Genomic DNA, 19689 nt, shown 5'->3' with positions numbered 1-19689 from the left:
CTTTCTAAAATGTCAAAACACTAATACCTTCTTTATTTACTTCAATGGTTTGGAGTGCACGACAAAGTGAAGAAGAAAGTGTTGCTCTCTTTGACCATGGTCATTAACGAACCGGGATATTGCTCAACACAGAAGCAACAGAAACAATTTTGTAACCGTGATGTGGAGTTCATTGTAAACAACAGTGTGGCAAGCGTAGAACCAATGTTGTAACCGTGTTGTTAAGTTCATTGAGAAACAACAGTCTGGCAAGTGTCAAACCAATGTTCCAAATGTGTCGTTGAGTTCATTGTAAACAACAGTGTGGCAAGTGTCAAACCAATGTTCCAAACGTGTTGTTGAGCTTTTTGTAAACAACAGTGTGGCAAGTGTAAAACCAATGTTGTAACCGTGTTGTTGAGTTCATTGTGAACAACAGTGCAGGAACTGTAGAACCAATTTTGTAACTAGGTTGTTGAGGTCATTATAAACAACAGTATGGCAAGTGTAGAACCAATGTTGTAACTGTGACGTTGAGTTCATTGGAAACAACAGTGTGGCAAGAGTCAGCCCAATGTTCTAAACGTGTTGTTGACTTCATTGTAAACAATAGTGTGGCAAGTTTAGAACCAATGTTGTAACCGTGTTGTTGAGTTAAATGTAAACAACAGTGTGGCAAGTGTCAAACCAATGTTGTAACTGTGTTGTTGAGTTCAACGTAAACAACAGTATGGCAAATGTCAAAGCAATGTCCTAAAAGTGTTGCTGAGTTTATCGTAAACAACAGTAAGGCAAGTGTAGAACAAATGTAACCGTGTTGTTGAGTTCATTGTAAACAACAGTAAGGCAAGTGTAGAACAAATGTAACCGTGTTGTTGAGTTCATTGTAAACAACAGTATGGCAAGTGTAAAACCAATGTTATAACCGTGTTGAGTTCATTGTAAACAACAGTTTGGCAAGTTTAGAACAAATGTTGTAACCGTGTTGTTGAGTTCTGTGTAAACGACAGTATGGCAAGTTTACAAGCAATATTGTTAACGTGTTGTTGAGTTCATTGTAAACAACAGTGTGGCAAGTGTAGAAGCAATGTTGTAACTCTGTTGTTGAGGTCATTGTAAACAACAGTATGGCAAGTGTAGAATAAATGTTGTAACCTTGTTGTTAAGTTCATTGTAAACAACAGTGTGGCAAGTGTAAAACCAAATAGTGTGGCAAGTGTAAAACCAATGTTGTGACCGTGTTGTTGAGTTAATTGTAAACAATAGTATGGCAAGTGTAAAACCAATGTTTGTAACAGTGTTGTTGAGTTCTTTGGAAACAACAGTGTGGCAAGTGTAGAACCAATGTTGTAACTATGTTGTTGAAGTCATTGTAAACAACAGTGTGGCAAGTGTAGAGCCAATGTTGTAACCGTGTTGTTGAGTTCATTGTAAACAACAGTGTGGCAAGTGTAGAGCCAATGTTGTAACCGTGTTGTTGAGTTCATTGTAAACAACAGTTTGGCAAGTGTAGAGCCAATGTTGTGACCGTGTTGTTGAGTTCATTGTAAACAACAGTATGGCAAGTGTAAAACCATTGTTGTAACTGTGTTGTTGAGGTCATTGTAAACAACAGTGTGGGAAGCGTAGAGCCAATGTTGTAACCGTGTTGTTGAGTTCATTGTAAACAACAGTGTGGCAAGTGTAGAGCCAATGTTGTAACTATGTTGTTGAGGTCATTGTAAACAACAGTGTGGCAAGTGTAGAGACAATGTTGTCAATCAATCAATCAATCAATCAATGTGTATTTATATAGCCCTAAATCACAAATGTCTCAAAGGACTGTACAAACCATTACGACTACGACATCCTCGGAAGAACCCACAAAAGGGCAAGGAAAACTCACACCCAGTGGGCAGGGAGAATTCACATCCAGTGGGACGCCAGTGACAATGCTGACTATGAGAAACCTTGGAGAGTACCTCAAATGTGGGCAACCCCCCCCCCCCCCTCTAGGGGACCGAAAGCAATGGATGTCGAGCGGGTCTAACATGATACTGTGAAAGTTCAATCCATAGTGGCTCCAACACAGCAAGAGTTCAGTTCCAAGCTGATCCAAGACAGCAGCGAGAGGCCCGTCCACAGGAAACCATACCAAGCGGAGGTGCATCAGCAGCGTAGAGATGTCCCCAACCGATACACAGGCGAGCGGTCCATCCTGGGTCCCGACGAGCGGTCCATCCTGGGTCTCGACTCTGGACAGCCATGGTCATCGGACCGGACCCCCTCCACAAGGGAGGGGGGGACATGGGAGGAAAAAGAAAAGAAGCGGCAGATCAACTGGTCTAAAAAGGAGGTCTATTTAAAGGCTAGAGTATACAAATGAGTTTTAAGGTGAGACTTAAATGCTTCTACTGAGGTAGCATCTCGAACTGTTACCGGGAGGGCATTCCAGAGTACTGGAGCCCGAACGGAAAACGCTCTATAGCCCGCAGACTTTTTTTGAGCTTTAGGAATTACTAATAAGCCGGAGTCTTTTGAACGCAGATTTCTTGCCGGGACATATGGTACAATACAATCGGCAAGGTAGGATGGAGCTAGACCGTGTAGTATTTTATACGTAAGTTGTAAAACCTTAGTCACATCTTAAGTGCACAGGAAGCCAGTGCAGGTGAGCCAGTACAGGCGTAATATGATCAAACTTTCTTGTTCTTGTCAAAAGTCTAGCAGCCGCATTTTGTACCAACTGTAATCTTTTAATGCTAGACATGGGGAGACCCGAAAATAATACGTTACAGTAATCGAGACGAGACGTAACATTGTTGTAACCATGTTGTTCAGTTCATTATAAATAACAGTGTGGAAAGTGTAAAAAAATGTTGTAACCGTGTTGTTGAGTTCATTGTAAACAACAGTATGGCAAGTGTAGAACCAATTTTATAACCGTGTTGAGTTCATTGTAAACAACAGTGTGGCAAGTTTAAAACAAATGTTGTAACCGTGTTGTTGAGTTCATTGTAAACAACAGTATGACAAGTTTAGAAGCAATAATGTAAACGTGTTGATGGGTTCATTGTAAACAACAGTGTGGCAAATGTAGAAGCAATGTTGTAACTAGGTTGTTGAGGTCATTATAAACAACAGTATCGCAAGCGTGGAATCAATGTTTTAACCGTGTTGTTAAGTTCATTGTAAACAAGTGTGGCAAGTATCAAACCAATGTTCTAATCGTGTTGTTGAGTTCATTGTAAACAACAGTGTGGCAAGTGTCAAACCAATGTTGTAACTGTGTTGTTGAATTCAACGTAAACAACAGTATGGCAAATGTCAAAGCAATATTCTAAAAGTGTTGCTGAGTTTATTGTAAACAACAGTAAGGCAAGTGTAGAACAAATGTAACCGTGTTGTTGAGTTCATTGTTAACAGTATGGCAAGTGTAGTAAATGTTATAACCGTGTTGAGTTCATTGTAAACAACAGTATGGCAAGTGTAGAACCAATTTTATAACCGTGTTGAGTTCGTTGTAAACAACAGTGTGGCAAGTTTAAAACAAATGTTGTAACCGTGTTGTTGAGTTCATTGTAAACAACAGTATGGCAAGTTTAAAAGCAATATTGTTTATGTGTTGTTGAGTTCATTGTAAACAACAGTGTGGCAAGTGTAGAAGCAATGTTGTAACTATGTTGTTGAGGTCATTATAAACAACAGTATGGCAAGTGTAGAATCAATGTTGTAACCTTGTTGTTAAGTTAATTGTAAACAACAGTGTGGCAAGTGTAAAACCAATGTTGTGACCGTGTTGAGTTCATTGTAAATAACAGTGTGGCAAGTGTAAAACCAATGTTGTGACCGTGTTGAGTTCATTGTAAACAACAGTGTGGCAAGTTTAAAACAAATGTTGTAACCGTGTTGTTGAGTTCATTGTAAACAACAGTATGGCAAGCGTAGAACCAATTTTATAACCGTGTTGAGTTCGTTGTAAACAACAGTGTGGCAAGTTTAAAACAAATGTAACCGTGTTGTTGAGTTCATTGTAAACAACAGTATGGCAAGTTTAAAAGCAATATTGTTTATGTGTTGTTGAGTTCATTGTAAACAACAGTGTGGCAAGTGTAGAAGCAATGTTGTAACTATGTTGTTGAGGTCATTATAAACAACAGTATGGCAAGTGTAGAATCAATGTTGTAACCTTGTTGTTAAGTTCATTGTAAACAACAGTGTGGCAAGTGTAAAACCAATGTTGTGACCGTGTTGAGTTCATTGTAAACAACAGTGTGGCAAGTTTAAAACAAATGTTGTAACCGTGTTGTTGAGTTCATTGTAAACAACAGTATGACAAGTTTAGAAGCAATAATGTAAACGTGTTGATGAGTTCATTGTAAACAACAGTTTGGCAAGTGTAGAAGCAATGTTTTAACTAGGTTGTTGAGGTCATTATAAACAACAGTAACGCAAGCGTGGAATCAATGTTTTAACCGTGTTAAGTTCATTGTAAACAGTGTGGCAAGTATCAAACCAACGTTCTAATCGTGTTGTTGAGTTCATTGTAAACAACAGTATGGCAAGTGTCAAACCAATGTTGTAACTGTGTTGTTGAGTTCAACGTAAACAACAGTATGGCAAATGTCAAAGCAATATTCTAAAAGTGTTGCTGAGTTTATTGTAAACAACAGTAAGGCAAGTGTAGAACAAATGTAACCGTGTTGTTGAGTTCATTGTTAACAACAGTATGGCAAGTGTAGAACCAATGTTATAACCGTGTTGAGTTCATTGTAAACAACCGTTTGGCAAGTTTAGAACAAATGTAACCGTGTTCTTGAGTTCATTGTAAACAACAGTATGGCAAGTTTAAAAGCAGTATTGTTAACGTGTTGTTGAGTTCATTGTAAACAACAGTGTGGCAAGTGTAGAAGCAATGTTGTAATTATGTTATTGAGGTCATTATAAACAACAGTATGGTAAGTGTAGAATCAATGTTGTAACCTCGTTGTTAAGTTCATGGTAAACAACAGTGTGGCAAGTGTAAAACGAAATAGTGTGGGAAGTGTAAAACCAATGTTGTGACCGTGTTGTTGAGTTCATTGTAAACAACAGTATGGCAAGTGTAAAACCAATGTTGTAACTGTGTTGTTGAGTTCATTGGACACAACAGTGTGGCAAGTGTAGAACCAATGTTGTAACTATGTTGTTGAGGTCATTGTAAACAACAGTGTGGCAAGTGTAGAGCCAATGTTGTAACCGTGAACAACAGTGTGGCAAGTGTAGAACCAATGTTGTAACTATGTTGTTGAGGTCATTGTAAACAACAGTGTGGCAAGTGTAGAGCCAATGTTGTAACCGTCTTGTTGAGTTCATTGTAAACAACAGTGTGTCAAGTGTAGAGCCAATGTTGTAACCGTCTTGTTGAGTTCATTGTAAACAACAGTGTGGCAAGTGTTGAGCCAATGTTGTAACTATGTTGTTGTGGTCATTGTGAACAACAGTGTGGCAAGTGTAGAGCCAATGTTGTAACCATGTTGTTCAGTTCATTATAAACAACAGTGTGGCAAGTGTAGAAACAATATTGTAACTATGTTGTTGAGTTCATTGTAAACAACAGTATGGCAACTGCAGAACAAATGTTGTAACTGTGTTGAGTTCATTGCGAACAACAGTATGGCAAGTGGAGAACCAATGTTGTAACTATGTTGTTGAGGTCATTCCAAACAACAGTATGGCAAGTGTAGTACAAATGTTGTAACCGTTTTGTTGAGTTCATTGTAAACAACAGTATGGCAAGTGTAGAACCAATGTTGTAACCCTGTTGAGTTCATTGTTTTACACCAACAGCTGAAAAGCCAAACTAATATTTTAAAGTGCAGATAGATGTGTATGATTTTTGCTGACCACTCATGATACTTCAAATGCAGCTACTGGCTTTGTTTGAAGTTACTAAAAACTACATTAGGAGGTTGCCTACAGCCACAGATGTTTTTTTGGAACCGTCACTAAAAGACAATGGTGCTTTGTTTTATTTTTGGGCTTTTGTAAACTGCGCATGAGTTGATTAAAAGCAACTCTGATTAACCTTTGTCAATTGTTGGGTTATTTACAACATTTCTTTTCATCTGATTTAGTCAATATTCTTTGGATGCTAGATACTTGTGTTTATTTTTTGACTCCAATCCAGCTTGGCTTGACCATATAGTATTGAAAGTCTGTCAGAGGTACAGTGGAGCGGAGTAATGTTGGGATTGAAGCAAGTTGTGGAGTAAAAGGTTTATAAGGCAGCCATTGGAATTTTTTTAAGTAATTTAGATTAAATCTGCCGGACTAATTTTAAAACTTTCATTTCTACAAGATATTTATTTTGCTTTCTGCCGAGTACTATACAACATCATTATTCTCTCATATTGCAGACTTTTCAGGCATATTTGTCTAAGTCTATTCAGGATTGAGTGTTATATGCAAGTTAACACCTGGAACTTACCGACGTGCACACTCCTAATATCACTGCAACAAGCATTAAAACTATTCCACTGTTTCAGCAATTTTACCTTGCATCTTTGGAGTGAAGGGCCCTAGATGCCAGTTGTGTAGTAGTTCACATACCTGAATTTGTTGCTGGCATGGTTCAATTCCTGCTCCTTGTGTGCTTAACTGGTGATACTTTCAGAGTGTAGTCAGCAAGGATATGGAACATGGTTTTTCCCACACCCGCAATGGGTCTATATGCGCCCCACACTCGTATTTGTGTGTGATTGTGTCCTGATTGTTACCTTGCCTACACAGGGTCGAGGCTCAGGCTTCCCGGGAAGGCGGAGGCCAAGAGGTGCCGGCTTGTCGGGTCGAGCTGGACGTGGCAGGGCCAGGGGCAAGAGTGGAGTTTGTCCGAGCATCATTATCCCTGGGGTATGTGGTCTTGAATAAATGGTATTATAAGTCGTAACCAATGTCACCCTTGTGTCACCAAGATTTCACATTTCATAATGTCCCTCAAAACCTCTGTTGTGAATAATCCTACCTTCTGTGAACTGGCATTTACCAAGGTTTGTGTGGATACTGGTGAGCTACAAAAACATGTAATTTTTTCCACAATAGATCACCACGATAGAAACGCCGTACCCAATCAAGGAGGATGAGGAGAACGCCATGCACAATACAGTTGTCATATTTTCCAGCAATGACAGTTTCACACTCAAGCAGGTTTTGTAACATACCCTTTACCTATTGTATACATTCCTGATAGCATTACACGACATTACATTATTTTTTTTTTTCTAGCTCTAGCTTTTTCAGTTCTTCATTCAAAGAAATGGGTGACTCATGAGGGCTTTCTTCCCTGCAGGACATGTGCGTGGTGTGTGGGAGTTTTGGCCTTGGTGCAGAAGGCCGCCTTTTAGCCTGTGCTCAGTGTGGCCAGTGCTATCATCCGTTTTGTGTTGGCATAAAGGTGTGCAGTATATTGTACTTCACGCACTATTTACAAAACCCAAAACCATTGAAGATGGCACGTTGTGTAAAGGGTAAATAAAAACAGAATACAATGATTTGCAAATCCCTTTCAACCTACATTCGATTGAATAAAATGCAAAAACAAGAGACTTAACGTTTGAACTGAGAGACTTTATTTTTTGCAAATATTAGCTGATTTGGAATTTGAGGCCTGCAACATCTTTCAAAAAAGCTGGCACAAGTGGTAAAAATGAGGAATATTCATCAAACACGTATTTAGGAAAATCCCACAGGTGTACGGCTGATTGGGAACAGGTGGGTGCCATGTTTGGTTATAAAAGCAGCTTCTATGAAATGCTCAGTCATTCACAAACAAGGATGGGGCAAGGGTCACCACTTTGTGAACAAATGCGTGAGCAAATTGTACGACAGTTTAAGAAAAACATTTCTCAACGAGCTATTGCAAGGAACTTAGGGATTTCACCATCTAAGGTACGTAATATGATCAAAAAGTTCAGAGAATCTGGAGAAATCACTGCACGTAAGCAGCAGGGCTGAAAACCAACAATGAATGCCCGTGACCTTTGTTCCCTCAGGCGGTACTGCATCAAAAACTGACATCAGTTTGTAAAGTAAAATGTGCTCAGGAACACTTGAGTAAACCACTGTCAGTAACTACAGTTTGTTGCTACTTCTGTAAGTGCAAAAAAAAAAAAAGGAAGTCTAAGCAAGTTAAAACTCTACTATGCAAAGCGAAAGCCATTTATCAACAACACCCGGAAACGCCGCCGGCTTCGTTGGGCCCGACCTCATTTAAGATGGACTGTTGCTAAATTCTGTGGTCTGACGAGTCCACATTTCAAATTGTTTTTGGAAACTGTGGACGTCGTGTCCTCCGGAACAAACCAGAAAAGAACCATCTGGACTGTTATAGGAGCAAAGTTCAAAAGTTAGCATCTGTGATGGTATGGGGGTGTATTAGTGCCCAAAGCATGGGTAACTTACACATCTGCGGTAGATACAGGTTTTGGAGCAACATATGTTGCCATCCAAGCAACGTTATCATGGACGCCGCTGTTGATCTCAGCAAGACAATCCCAAGCCTTGTGTTACAACAGCGTGCCTTTGTAGTAAAAGAGTGTGGGTACTAGACTGGCCTGCCTGCAGTCCAGACCTGTCTCCCACTGAAAATGTGTGGCGCAATATGAGGCCTAAAATACCACAATGGAGACCCCGGACCGTTGTACAACATAACCTGTACATCAAGCAAGAATGGGAAAGAATTCCACCTGAAAAGCTTCAAAAATTGGTCTCCTCAGTTCCCAGACGTTTACTGAGTGTTGTTGAAAAGAAAGGCCATGTAACAAAGTGGGGAAAATGCCCCTGTGCCAACTTTTTGGCAATGTGTTGCTGGCATTAAATACTAAGTTAATGATTATTTTCAAAACAAAATTAAGTTTCTCAATTCCAACATTAAATATCTTGTCTTTGCAGTCTATTCAATTGAATATAAGGATTTGCAAATCATTGTATTCCGTTTTTATCTAAGAATTACACAATGTGCTAACTTCACTGGTTATTGGTTTTGTACATGTAAAAAGGATAAACCTTGACGTTAAATGCAACATTGCCTTCACAAACGTCTAATCACACCCCTCCTTAGATCACCAAAGTGGTCCTCAATAAAGGCTGGCGTTGTCTGGAGTGCACAGTGTGTGAGGCCTGCGGCCAGGCCACCGACCCTGGCCGCTTGCTGTTGTGTGACGACTGCGACATTAGTTATCACACCTACTGCCTAGACCCGCCTTTACAGAACGTACCAAAAGACAGCTGGAAGTGCAAATGGCAAGTCATGTCGATACTGTCACAAAGTACGCCTGAAGTCCTCTCTGAAGTGAAACCGGTAAGAATGACCTCTGTCGTCCTCATCTCCTGCAGGTGTGTGTCGTGTACGCAGTGTGGCGCCACCACTCCCGGTCTGAGGTGTGAGTGGCAGAATAATTACACCCAGTGTGCTCCCTGCGCCAGCCTGTCAGCATGCCCCGTTTGCCAAGTCCTCTACAGTGAGGGTACCATCATTGTCCAGTGCAGACAATGTGACAGGTGTGCAGTGTTATTTCTGAAAGTCGGCGCGATACAACGAGACACTTTCTAAACCCTTTTCTCCATCCACAGGTGGTTTCATGCTTCTTGTCAAGGTCTGCATTCAGAGGAAGATGTTGAGAGAGCTGCAGACAACTGCTTTGATTGCACAATGTGCCAAAACTTCAACACCACGAAAGGTACAAGCGGTCCTGTACTGTCACTGTACCGGGAGTCGTCTTTGCCTGTGATCTTATGAACAGTTTAATGGTCTTTTGTTTGATCTGCAGTTGTGACTAAAAGCAGAGACACCATTGAGCCGGCTGTCATGACACAGATAGTCACCAAAGCAAGAGAAATGGGTAAGTTAAGTAATAAATAAATTGACATACCAGAGGTCCTCAGTTGCCAAATGACGGCAATAAGTCAGAACTTGTGCTTAAATTATACCTGAATTAACAGCTAAGTTACTCACACTGTACACAGAACACATGAGGATTAATGATGTACAGTAGTAAGAAATAATATTTTATAAAACTGTAATAAAAAAAGAGAATACATTTTTATCCTTTCGGTTGGCTTGCACACTGTGAAAGAGTTTCACACTAGGGAGACTAAATGAAGGGGAAAAAGACTGCTTGACTGTTGCCCTTTCTCATGTAGCGACGTTTGTGTATGTATTCCTCCACCCCCATATTCCTCCACCATGAGCATTTAACTTAGGCCTGGGCAGAATGCGGCCCGCGGGACACATGAGGCCTGTTTTGATTTTCATTCCGGCCCGCCGGACGTTCGACATAATTCGTTTAGACCTCTATCATCAAAACTGCCACCGTTATTATGATGTGCAGTGCTGTTTTTAAATTAATTTAAGTCTTGAACTATAGAAAGTATTTCAATGGTTGAAATATGCGCTTTTGAGTGTTATAGGAGTTATTACGGTAACCTACGTCGCAGCAGCTCAGACGAGGAACAAAGCAGAGTGGGCGGGGGGTTTTTTCAGAGCAGCCAGCCCGAAACACATGTGTCAGGAACAGATGCAGAAGCAGATTTTTACAACAAATTTTTGCATAAAAGTGATAATATATCATATTGTAGGTGTTTATTACCCTTTGCATTCATATTTTGAGAAGTAAAAGAGGAGCTATGTTCATACGGTGTTAATATTCAGTGTTATGTTGTTCATAGTTAATATTGTCAATCCCACTGGAAAATTCCATTCCGTTTTTTTAGGAGGTCTTTCATAACGTTTTTAGAATTCTATACAACCTTGTGACTTTTAGTATTAGTGTTCCTGGGAAAAAAATGGACCCAAACACACATACTGTATAGCAGATTTTTACAGCTATATGTGTACATATAATTTATGCACACATTGACATTGGCCCCCCAGTCACATTTTTTTTCTCTCAATGTTGCCACCGAGTCAAAATGTTTGCCCAGCTCTGATTTTACTAGTTCTCTTTTTTTTGTAAAGTAATAATTTATGCGAGTGCGTACATAACAAAATCTTGTAATACAAGGACCACCTGTTGAGTGGAGCCTCTAAAGGCAATCCATGATGCAATTTGACTTCCATCCATCCATCTATTTTCTACCGCTTGTCCTTCTTGGGGTTGCGGGTATGCTGGAGCCTATCCCAGTTTCCTTCGGGCGTAAGGCAGTGTACACCCTGGACAAGTCACCACCTCATCACAGTGCCAACACAGATACAATTATTTCCAACATGAAACAAATGACCACAGAAAATAATGTATTTTACACACACTACATCACCATGATGACACACATGACATCCAGCACGGTCCGAATTGGACCTTTTCAAATTTAAAGTATTATCTTTTTTGTGGATTTCAATGACGTTTGGTAGTGTTACTGGTGGAAAACTTCATGTTCCATGATTTTCACACAGCCCAAAAAAAGACGTGAAGGCAATGTCCACCTCCTAATGAACCACATATCTTCATTCACAACTTTTGCACTTGTCTCCTTTATGGAGAGTGGGTGTGTATGGAGTTTGAATGAAATAATACGAATAAGAGAAACATACGTAACTTTTAAAGGGAATTGCGCTTTTTGGGAATTTGGTGTATCGTTCAAAATCATTATGAGAGACAAGAAGACAAAGGTTTTTTCTTTTGTTTCCCATTTTAACATGTAACAGTTGTTTTGTTTAAGTTGGAAGCAATCAATTCTACCTCTAAATCCCTTTAAAAAGGCATTCATAAAGCTTCACCAATACTTAATTTATGTTCCGTAACCTGTATCAAAAACCAAACTCGATCGACATTTTTATTGTACAAACCCTGTTTCCATATGAGTTGGGAAATTGTGTTAGATGTAAATATAAACGGAATACAATGATTTGCCAATCCTCTTCAACCAATATTCAGTTGAATATGCTACAAAAACAACATATTTGATGTTCAAACTGATAAACATTTTTTTTTTTTGCAAATGATCATTAACTTTAGAATTTGATGCCAGGAACACGTGACCAAGAAGTTGGCAAAGGTGGCAATAAATACTGATAAAGTTGAGGAACACTCATCAAACACTTATTTGGAACATCCCACGGGTGTGCAGGCTAATTGGGAAAAGGTGGGTGCCATGATTGGGTATAAGAGCAGCTTCCGTGAAATGATCAGTCATTCACAAACAAGGATTGGGAAACGGTCACCACTTTGTGAACAAATGCGTGAACAAATTGTCAAACAGTTTAAAAACAACATTTCTCAATGGGCTATTGCAGAATAATTTAGGAATTTCACCATCTATGGTCCGTAATACCATCAAAAGGTTCAGAGAATCTGGAGAAATCACTGCACGTAAGCAATGAAATAACGGACCTTCGTTCCCTCAGGCGGTACTGCATCAAAAAGTGACTTCAGTGTGTAAAGGATATCACCACATGGGCTCAGGAACACTTCAGAAAACCACTGTCAGTAACTACAGTTTGTCGCTACATCTGTAAGTGCAAGTTAAAACTCTACTATGCAAAGCCAAAGCCATTTATCAACGATACCCAGAAACTCCGCCGGCTTCTCTGGGCCCGAGCTCAGATAAGATGGACTGATACAAAGTGGAAAAGTGTTCTGTGGTCTGACGAGTCCACATTTCAAATTGTTTTTTGGAAATGGTGAACGTTGTGTCCTCCGGACAAAAGAGGAAAAGAATCATCAGGATTATTCTAGGTGCAAAGTTGAAAAAGCCAGCATCTGTGATAGTATAGAGGTGTACTGGTGGCCAAGGCATGGGTACCTTACACATCTGTGAAACCGCCATTAATGATAAATGGTCCATGCAGGTTTTGGAGCAACATATGTTGCTATCCAAGCAAAGTTATCATGGACGCCCCTGCTTATTTCAGCAAGACAATGCCAAGTCACTTGTTACAACAGCATGGCTTCATAGTAAAAGAGTGCAGGTACTAGACTGGCTTGCCTGTAGTCCAGACCTGTCTCCCATTGAGAATGTGTGGCGCATTATGAAGCCTAAAATACCACAACAGAGACCCCGAACTGTTGAACAACTTAAGCTGTACATAAAACAGGAATGGGAAAGAATTCCACCTGAACAGCTTCAAAAATGTCTCTCCTCAGTTCCCAAACGTTTGTTGAGTGTTGTTAAAAGAAAAGGTGATGTAACACAGTGGTTATCATGTCCTTTCCCAACTACTTTGGTACATGTTGCAGCCATGAAATTCTAAGTTAAATATTATTTGCAAAAAAAAATAAAGTTAATGAGTTTGAACATCAAATATCTTGTCTTTGTAGTGCATTCAATTAAATATGGGTTGAAAAGGATTTGCAAATCATTGTATTCTGGTTATATTTACATCTAACACAATTTCCCAACTCATATGGAAACAGGGTTTGTATGAGTGAACACTGAGGAGCTCTTTTTTAGCTAATAACACATCGGCGTTCTGCAGTATTAGCCATAGAAGCTAACTATGGCAAGAGATATGCTAGTTTCTACATCTGCATGAAACGCGTTTGAGTTTGTAGTGCACAACACAATTCGGTAAGAAAGCAAACTGTAATAACTGAAAAACATAAACAATCTTATTACAGTATCTGTAAAGTATTAGCCCACATTTCATGTTTTGTTTGTACACAACTAGCCAGACAACATATACTGTCTGTCATGACACATGCATGACGTGCAGCATGTATCATAATCAATATATAAAGTGTGACTCACTCGATGGACAGTTGTCTTGTTTGGTCCAGCTGGCCAGGGACGTTTTTTCCGGTTGATTATGGGTAAGGACTTAATTTATGTCGAATTAGCTTGGCTTCAAGCTCCACATTTTGCAGCTTCGTGTCACTTTCACTCTCTCGGCTTCCGTCTGCTCTAACGCCTCACTCTTCCTCTGTACTGGCTTTTAAAAGCAGTAGTTCATCCTCCATAAATTCAGATTCAAAAAGACAAGGTTGTGAATCCTCATTCCTCCAAAATAATCGTCTTTGTTGTTTGTTACTAAGTCTGCCATGATTGGAACATACACGCGTTTTGTATCCAGAAGAACACACTGCTATGTTAACAGTAACAAATGTGCCGAAGAATTTGTTCCGGCATTGATTAAAATGATAAAAATGTGTTAAATATTGTACATATTGCATATTGTTATGAACGTGTCTGTTATTACACATTATATGTATACTTGCAGTGTGTATATAAAAGGTTGCTGGAAGGTTTTGACATTGTTTCAGAGGGCTTTAATGCTACAACGGTGACTCCCAGCAGCCGCATCTTCCAAATGTTTTTTTATCATCTTTAACATCCCCCCCTCCAAAAAAAAGACATGTGTTCTTGTCTCTCATAAAGTGCAGTTTCCCTTTAAGCGTGTAGCAAAGCACTGAAGTGTAAAAAGGACAATAGGGCCTCTATAGAAGAATAATAATATTTTTGTAAATATACTCCAGTTCGTAAACTTACCATAACACACGCTTTTATTTCGTCAAAGTAGTATATAAAATATACATTTTTGGGGTAATTTCGCGGCTGTTTTTGATGCACTCCACTTAGCGATCAGTGGCTGTCTGAGATTCTCCCTTTGGCAAAATATACATCATAAAATGCACGACCAAAAACGTTTTACCTTTATTTTGCCAAAATCCTTAATACCTTTGAACCAACTGTTATCGTATGGAGAAATGATGACTTTGGTGAGAAGTATGTCAACTGTGGTGTCTGCCTCCAGTGTGTTGTTTGTAATCCCTGCACTACATATTTCTGTGCTTTTCTTTTGCTTTTATGAATATTTTCCATAGGTTTTGCTGTGGCAAGTCATGTGTTTCTGATTTCATTTTCACCATAATACCTTGAATACTAAACTAATGCTGCTTTTTACTGAAATACATTAATTAAGTTTGGATAATTGGTGACACATGCAGAAAAGGTGCAATTTTGATGCAGTTTTCTCCAGTAAAGTGTCACCGTGAGTGCGATAAACTGTTGTCACCGGCTCTCCAGCCTTCCTAGGGAACCCTCACTTCCTATATTTTTCTTTTCACTGGGTTGCGGCAATACAATTGCCACCCGCCTCTTTTCCGAGTGGCGCATCCCCATGCCGCACAACAGGGCATGTTTACATGGCAAACACTTTTCGATTAAAATGATGTATAATCAAGAAGTGCAGTATGCTTAGCTGTGGCTTCAAACTGGTATGTAACATGACACCTTGTTGTGTGAGTGACTTTTGTCCAATTATTGAAGCAATCACCTGAAACAGAGTTGTCCCTACTCTCTCAAAACATGACTCTGGTGTTTTTTGAACAATACTGCCACCCAGCAGTGCTTTATAAGTATTACTACACGATTGTGCTATTGTTTTAATTGTAATATTATTATGTTGATTAGACGCAGTCTTTGCTCTTATGCACTTTATTAAATTTTTATGTTCATCATCGAGCTTTCTTTTTGGAATCAAAGTTACCCTACTATGATGTTCGTTTAATTATTTTCGATGCTCACTGTAATGAATTTTCACCTTATTTCGTAGTGTCTCTTCTGGTTTTAATTTGATCCTCTTTTTTTATTGACATTTGAGGCATAATTTTAGGTGAGAAACATTCCTATTGATTCTACTTGTTTTTTTTATAACATTCTGTCACAATCTTGGTCTTTCTCAGATCTGTCAAGGACCTACACACAGGACGGTGTTTGTTTGACGGAATCGGGACTTTGTCAGCTGCAGAGCTTGTCTGCCACCGCATCGCGTCGCAGGAAGCCCAAGCCTAAGCTAAAGCTAAAGATCATCAACCAGAACAGTGTGGCGGTCCTTCAGGCACCTTCAGACCTGCTCTCAGAGCATTCTCGTGACGAGGACATAGAAGACAACAGAGGTAATTGACTTCATTCGCAAGCAGTCAAGTTTTCTGTTTACATAGGGGTATAGTATTTTTCTGTGAGATGATAAATAGAATCTCTAAATGATAATTTTTTTAATGATAAGTACTTTAAGTGAAACTATGCGATACCTCCACATTGGACCCTTGAGAGATTAGGAAAATGATCTGAAAGATTAAATCAGGGAGCATCCAAAGTGGAGTTAATGAGAAAATTAAATGGGAGTTGATTCCAATCAGGCTAATGTCCTTCTACTGAGTGGGGTTCAGATAGATTTGACCCCGCTGCTGTGTATGAGGGAGGCGGGCGTGGTAGTGGTGTTTTCTGCCGCTGGGCTGTCACTCATCATCAGTGTTCTCTTCGTCTAGCGGAGACAGAGCTGCTAGATTGCGAGGGGAAGTCAGACTCCAGCCCGGAGCGCGAGCCCGCAGAGGACGACTCCAAGGGGGTCGACAACAGCAAGAAGAGGAAGAGGAAACCGTACCGACCGGGTAGGGCACCTGATTGAAGGAGACAGCTCTTCTGAGGCGTAAAATGTGGCAGAACAAGCCTGATACAATGTCTGTTGCAAAGCACTGACATCTCTGATGGACAGAGGGCTCTATGTAGCATTTCTCAGCTGACAACAATGACTAGAGTGATGCACTTCAGAGCCAGCATTATTAATGCATTAACCTCATATCTAAATGTTGACCACAGAAGATTATCTGTATCTTTTCAAGGCATTGGTGGGTTCATGGTCCGCCAGAGAAGCCGCCCAGGCCAAGGCCCAAGCAAGGCTAAACGAACCCTGTGTAGGAAGGACTCATCTGGCTCAGTGTCAGAATGTCACCTTGGAAAAGATGAGGGTGTGTGCAGCTTTGTATTATATGCTTACATACTTGTTAGGTAAAAGTGCTTTCAATTAACTGTTGTAATGAATGTTTTCATTTTTAGGTGGGGCGTGGAACGAGACGCTCCCTAACACACCTATAGATGGGATGCCTCCTGGAGCAGAGGTTGCCGAAAAAATCAAAAAGCGCTACCGGAAGAAAAAAACCAAACTGGAAGAAGCCTTTCCCACTTACCTACAGGTAAAGAGAGAATCCATTAGTACCGTATTTTCTGGACCATAGGGAGCACCGCATTACAAGGCGCACTGCCGATGAGTGGGTCCATTCAGGTCTTTTTCATAAAAATCAAATTATCAAATTATGATTTTTTTTTTTCTAAATTTAAAACACTACCTTGTGTTCCACATAACATGTAATGGTGGGTCTTTGGTTAAAATATTGCATAGATTATGTTTTACAGATCATCTTCAAGTCACTTTCTGACGTGCCGTTTTGTGGGCGGGTCTTATTTACGTGGCTCACCTTTGATAGCATCTTCTCTCCGTCATCTTTGTTGTAAAGGTGTGGCGTGCAAGGACGGGAGTTAATGAAGTGTCAAAAGATGGAGCTAACTGTTTTAATGACATTCAGACTTTGCGTAAATCAATAACGGAGCAGCATCTTCTCATCCGTGGCTCACTAGTGCAATAACAACGCCGGAAATGTGTCTCGTAAAAAACTGTCCGACCGAAACTCTCTAATAACTAAAGTTCCTTGGGTGAATAATGTAAACTCACTACACTGTTAGTTTGTAGCTCTCCCAGAGCGAGACATAAATCAGAACTTTATGCTACTTTATATTAGAAATGGCAACAGCAGAGAGTGAATGCCCCAGATAGTGAAAAAGAAGAAGCTTATTGATTATGTCATCGATACGGACTACATTGGCGGACGCGCGCAAATTTTCAGGACTTACCCAGATCTCAAATACACATCAGCAGGTACCAGAAGGTAAGAAAAGTTGGTTTTGCATAATATTGTGAAACAAAACGGCAGATATTGTGTCTGCCATTTTGCGGTCCTTATACACACACCATAGTAATACTTGTATCTCTGACTATTGTAGTCGTAATGGGCCGAAAATCCATCAAGCGGTGCGGCTTTAAAGTCATACTAAAACATTTTGACAGATTTTTGAGGGCCGTGTGTAATGTTCTATATTTTCAATGGAACATTTAAAGTTTTGGTGTTGTTTACTGGCGTCATATTGCAGTCTCACACGTATTTCTTATATGCTACTACTAACTGGTCACACTTATCATTACACCATGTACCAAATAAAGTTGCTTCGAGGTCGGTAAGCACAACCCGGAGTATTCCGTACATTAGGCGCACCGTCGATGAGAAAATGAAAGGATTTTAAGTCTGCCTAATAGTCCGAAAAATACAGTACTGTTAATTCATGTTAAGGCAAGCACTAATTTTGCTTCGATAATCGTAGTTCATGCTCCGCGTTTAAATTTTTTGGTCACATAAGCTAATTCAATTGCAAATATTCTTTAATTGTGCCTTGCGGTGTCCCAATATTCACTCCTATCTGAAAGGTGTTTAATTTATAATACATTGTAAGGGGTGCCGGAAGTTGGCAGACCCGTCAGCGATCCTGTTCTGTCTCCCTGTGATATTTGTCTACTCCTGAATGGGATTGTGCTAAAAATTTTAATTTCCCCTCGGGGATTAATAAAGTAATTCTGATTATGACATTGCCTGGAAACCACTTTCAGAACTTTGAAGCACGTAGTCCCTTTGCAAATAATTTTTTATACAGTCGGGATCAAAAGTTTACGTACACTTGTAAAGAACATAATGTCATGGCTTTCTTGAGTTTCCAATAATTTCTACAACTCTTGATTTTTTTGTGATAGAGTGATTGGAGCATTTACTTCTTTGTCACAAAAAACATTCATGAAGTTTGGTTCTTTTATGAATTTATTATGGGTCTACGAAAAATGTGACAAAATCTGCTGTGTCAAAAATATACGTACAGCAATGTTAATATTTGGTTACATGTCCCTTGGCAAGTTTCACTGCAATAAGGCGCTTTTGGTAGCCATCTACAAGCTTCTGTCAAGCTTCTGTTTAAATTTATGACCACTCCTTTTGACAAAATTGGTGCAGTTCAGCTAAATTTGTTGGTTTTCTGACATGGACTTGTTTCTTCAACATTGTCCACACGTTTAAGTCAGGACTTTGGGAAGGCCATTTTAAAACCTTAATTCTAGCTTGGTTTAGCCATTTCTTTACTACTTTTGATGTGTGTTTGGGGTCATTGTCCTGTTGGAACACCCAGTTGCGCCCAAGACCCAACCTCCGGGCTGAGGATTTTAGGTTGTCCTGAAGAATTTGGAGGTAGACCTCCTATTATCATTGTCATATTTAAAGCACCAGTTTCATTGGCAGCAAAACAGGCCCAGAGCATAATACTACCACCACCATGCTTGACAATGGGTATGGTGTTCCTGGGATTAAAGGCGTTCCTGGGATTAAAGGCTTCACCTTACCCCAGCTCAATTTTTGTTTCATCTGACATCACATGGACAAACATAAGACCTTCTGGAAGAAAGTTCTGTGGCCAGATGAAAGAAAAACTGAGCTGTTTGGCCACAATACCCAGAAATATGTTTGGAGGAGAAAGGGTGAAGCCTTTAATCCCAGGCACACCATACCGACCGTAAAGCATGGTGGTGGTAGTATTATGCTCTGGGCTTGTTTTGCTGCCATTGAACAGGTGCATTAAATGGGAAAATGAAAAAGGAGGTTTACCTCCACGCAGTTGGGTGTTCCAACAGGACAATGACCCCAAACACACATCAAAAGTGGCAAATGAATGACTAAATCAGGCTTAAATTAAGGTTTTAGAATCACATTCCCAAAGTCCTGACTTAAACGTGTGAACAATGCTGAAGAAACAAGTCCATGTCAGAAAACCCACAAATTTAGCTGAACTGCACCAATTTTATCAGAAGGAGTGGTCAAAAATTCAACC

General features: G+C 39.9%; 1 protein-coding gene across 7 annotated transcripts in view; it reads left to right on the top strand.

The window, feature by feature from the left end:
* kmt2cb (lysine (K)-specific methyltransferase 2Cb) overlaps positions 1–19689 on the top strand; it is a 190014-nt gene that overhangs the window by 119959 nt on the left and 50366 nt on the right. For all 7 annotated transcript variants that reach the window (XM_061920330.1, XM_061920335.1, XM_061920333.1 and 4 more), the window contains 11 exons: positions 6730–6849; positions 7039–7143; positions 7286–7390; positions 9056–9237; positions 9331–9495; positions 9568–9674; positions 9765–9836; positions 15615–15827; positions 16200–16322; positions 16554–16679; positions 16768–16904. In XM_061920330.1, coding sequence (XP_061776314.1) covers positions 6730–6849; positions 7039–7143; positions 7286–7390; positions 9056–9237; positions 9331–9495; positions 9568–9674; positions 9765–9836; positions 15615–15827; positions 16200–16322; positions 16554–16679; positions 16768–16904 — 1455 coding nt within the window. The remainder of the gene's footprint in view (positions 1–6729; positions 6850–7038; positions 7144–7285; positions 7391–9055; positions 9238–9330; positions 9496–9567; positions 9675–9764; positions 9837–15614; positions 15828–16199; positions 16323–16553; positions 16680–16767; positions 16905–19689) is intronic.

This window comes from Nerophis ophidion, linkage group LG14 (assembly GCF_033978795.1).
Source record: "Nerophis ophidion isolate RoL-2023_Sa linkage group LG14, RoL_Noph_v1.0, whole genome shotgun sequence".
NCBI classification, from domain to species: Eukaryota; Metazoa; Chordata; class Actinopteri; order Syngnathiformes; family Syngnathidae; genus Nerophis; species Nerophis ophidion.
This window is presented reverse-complemented; position numbering and strand designations above follow the sequence as displayed.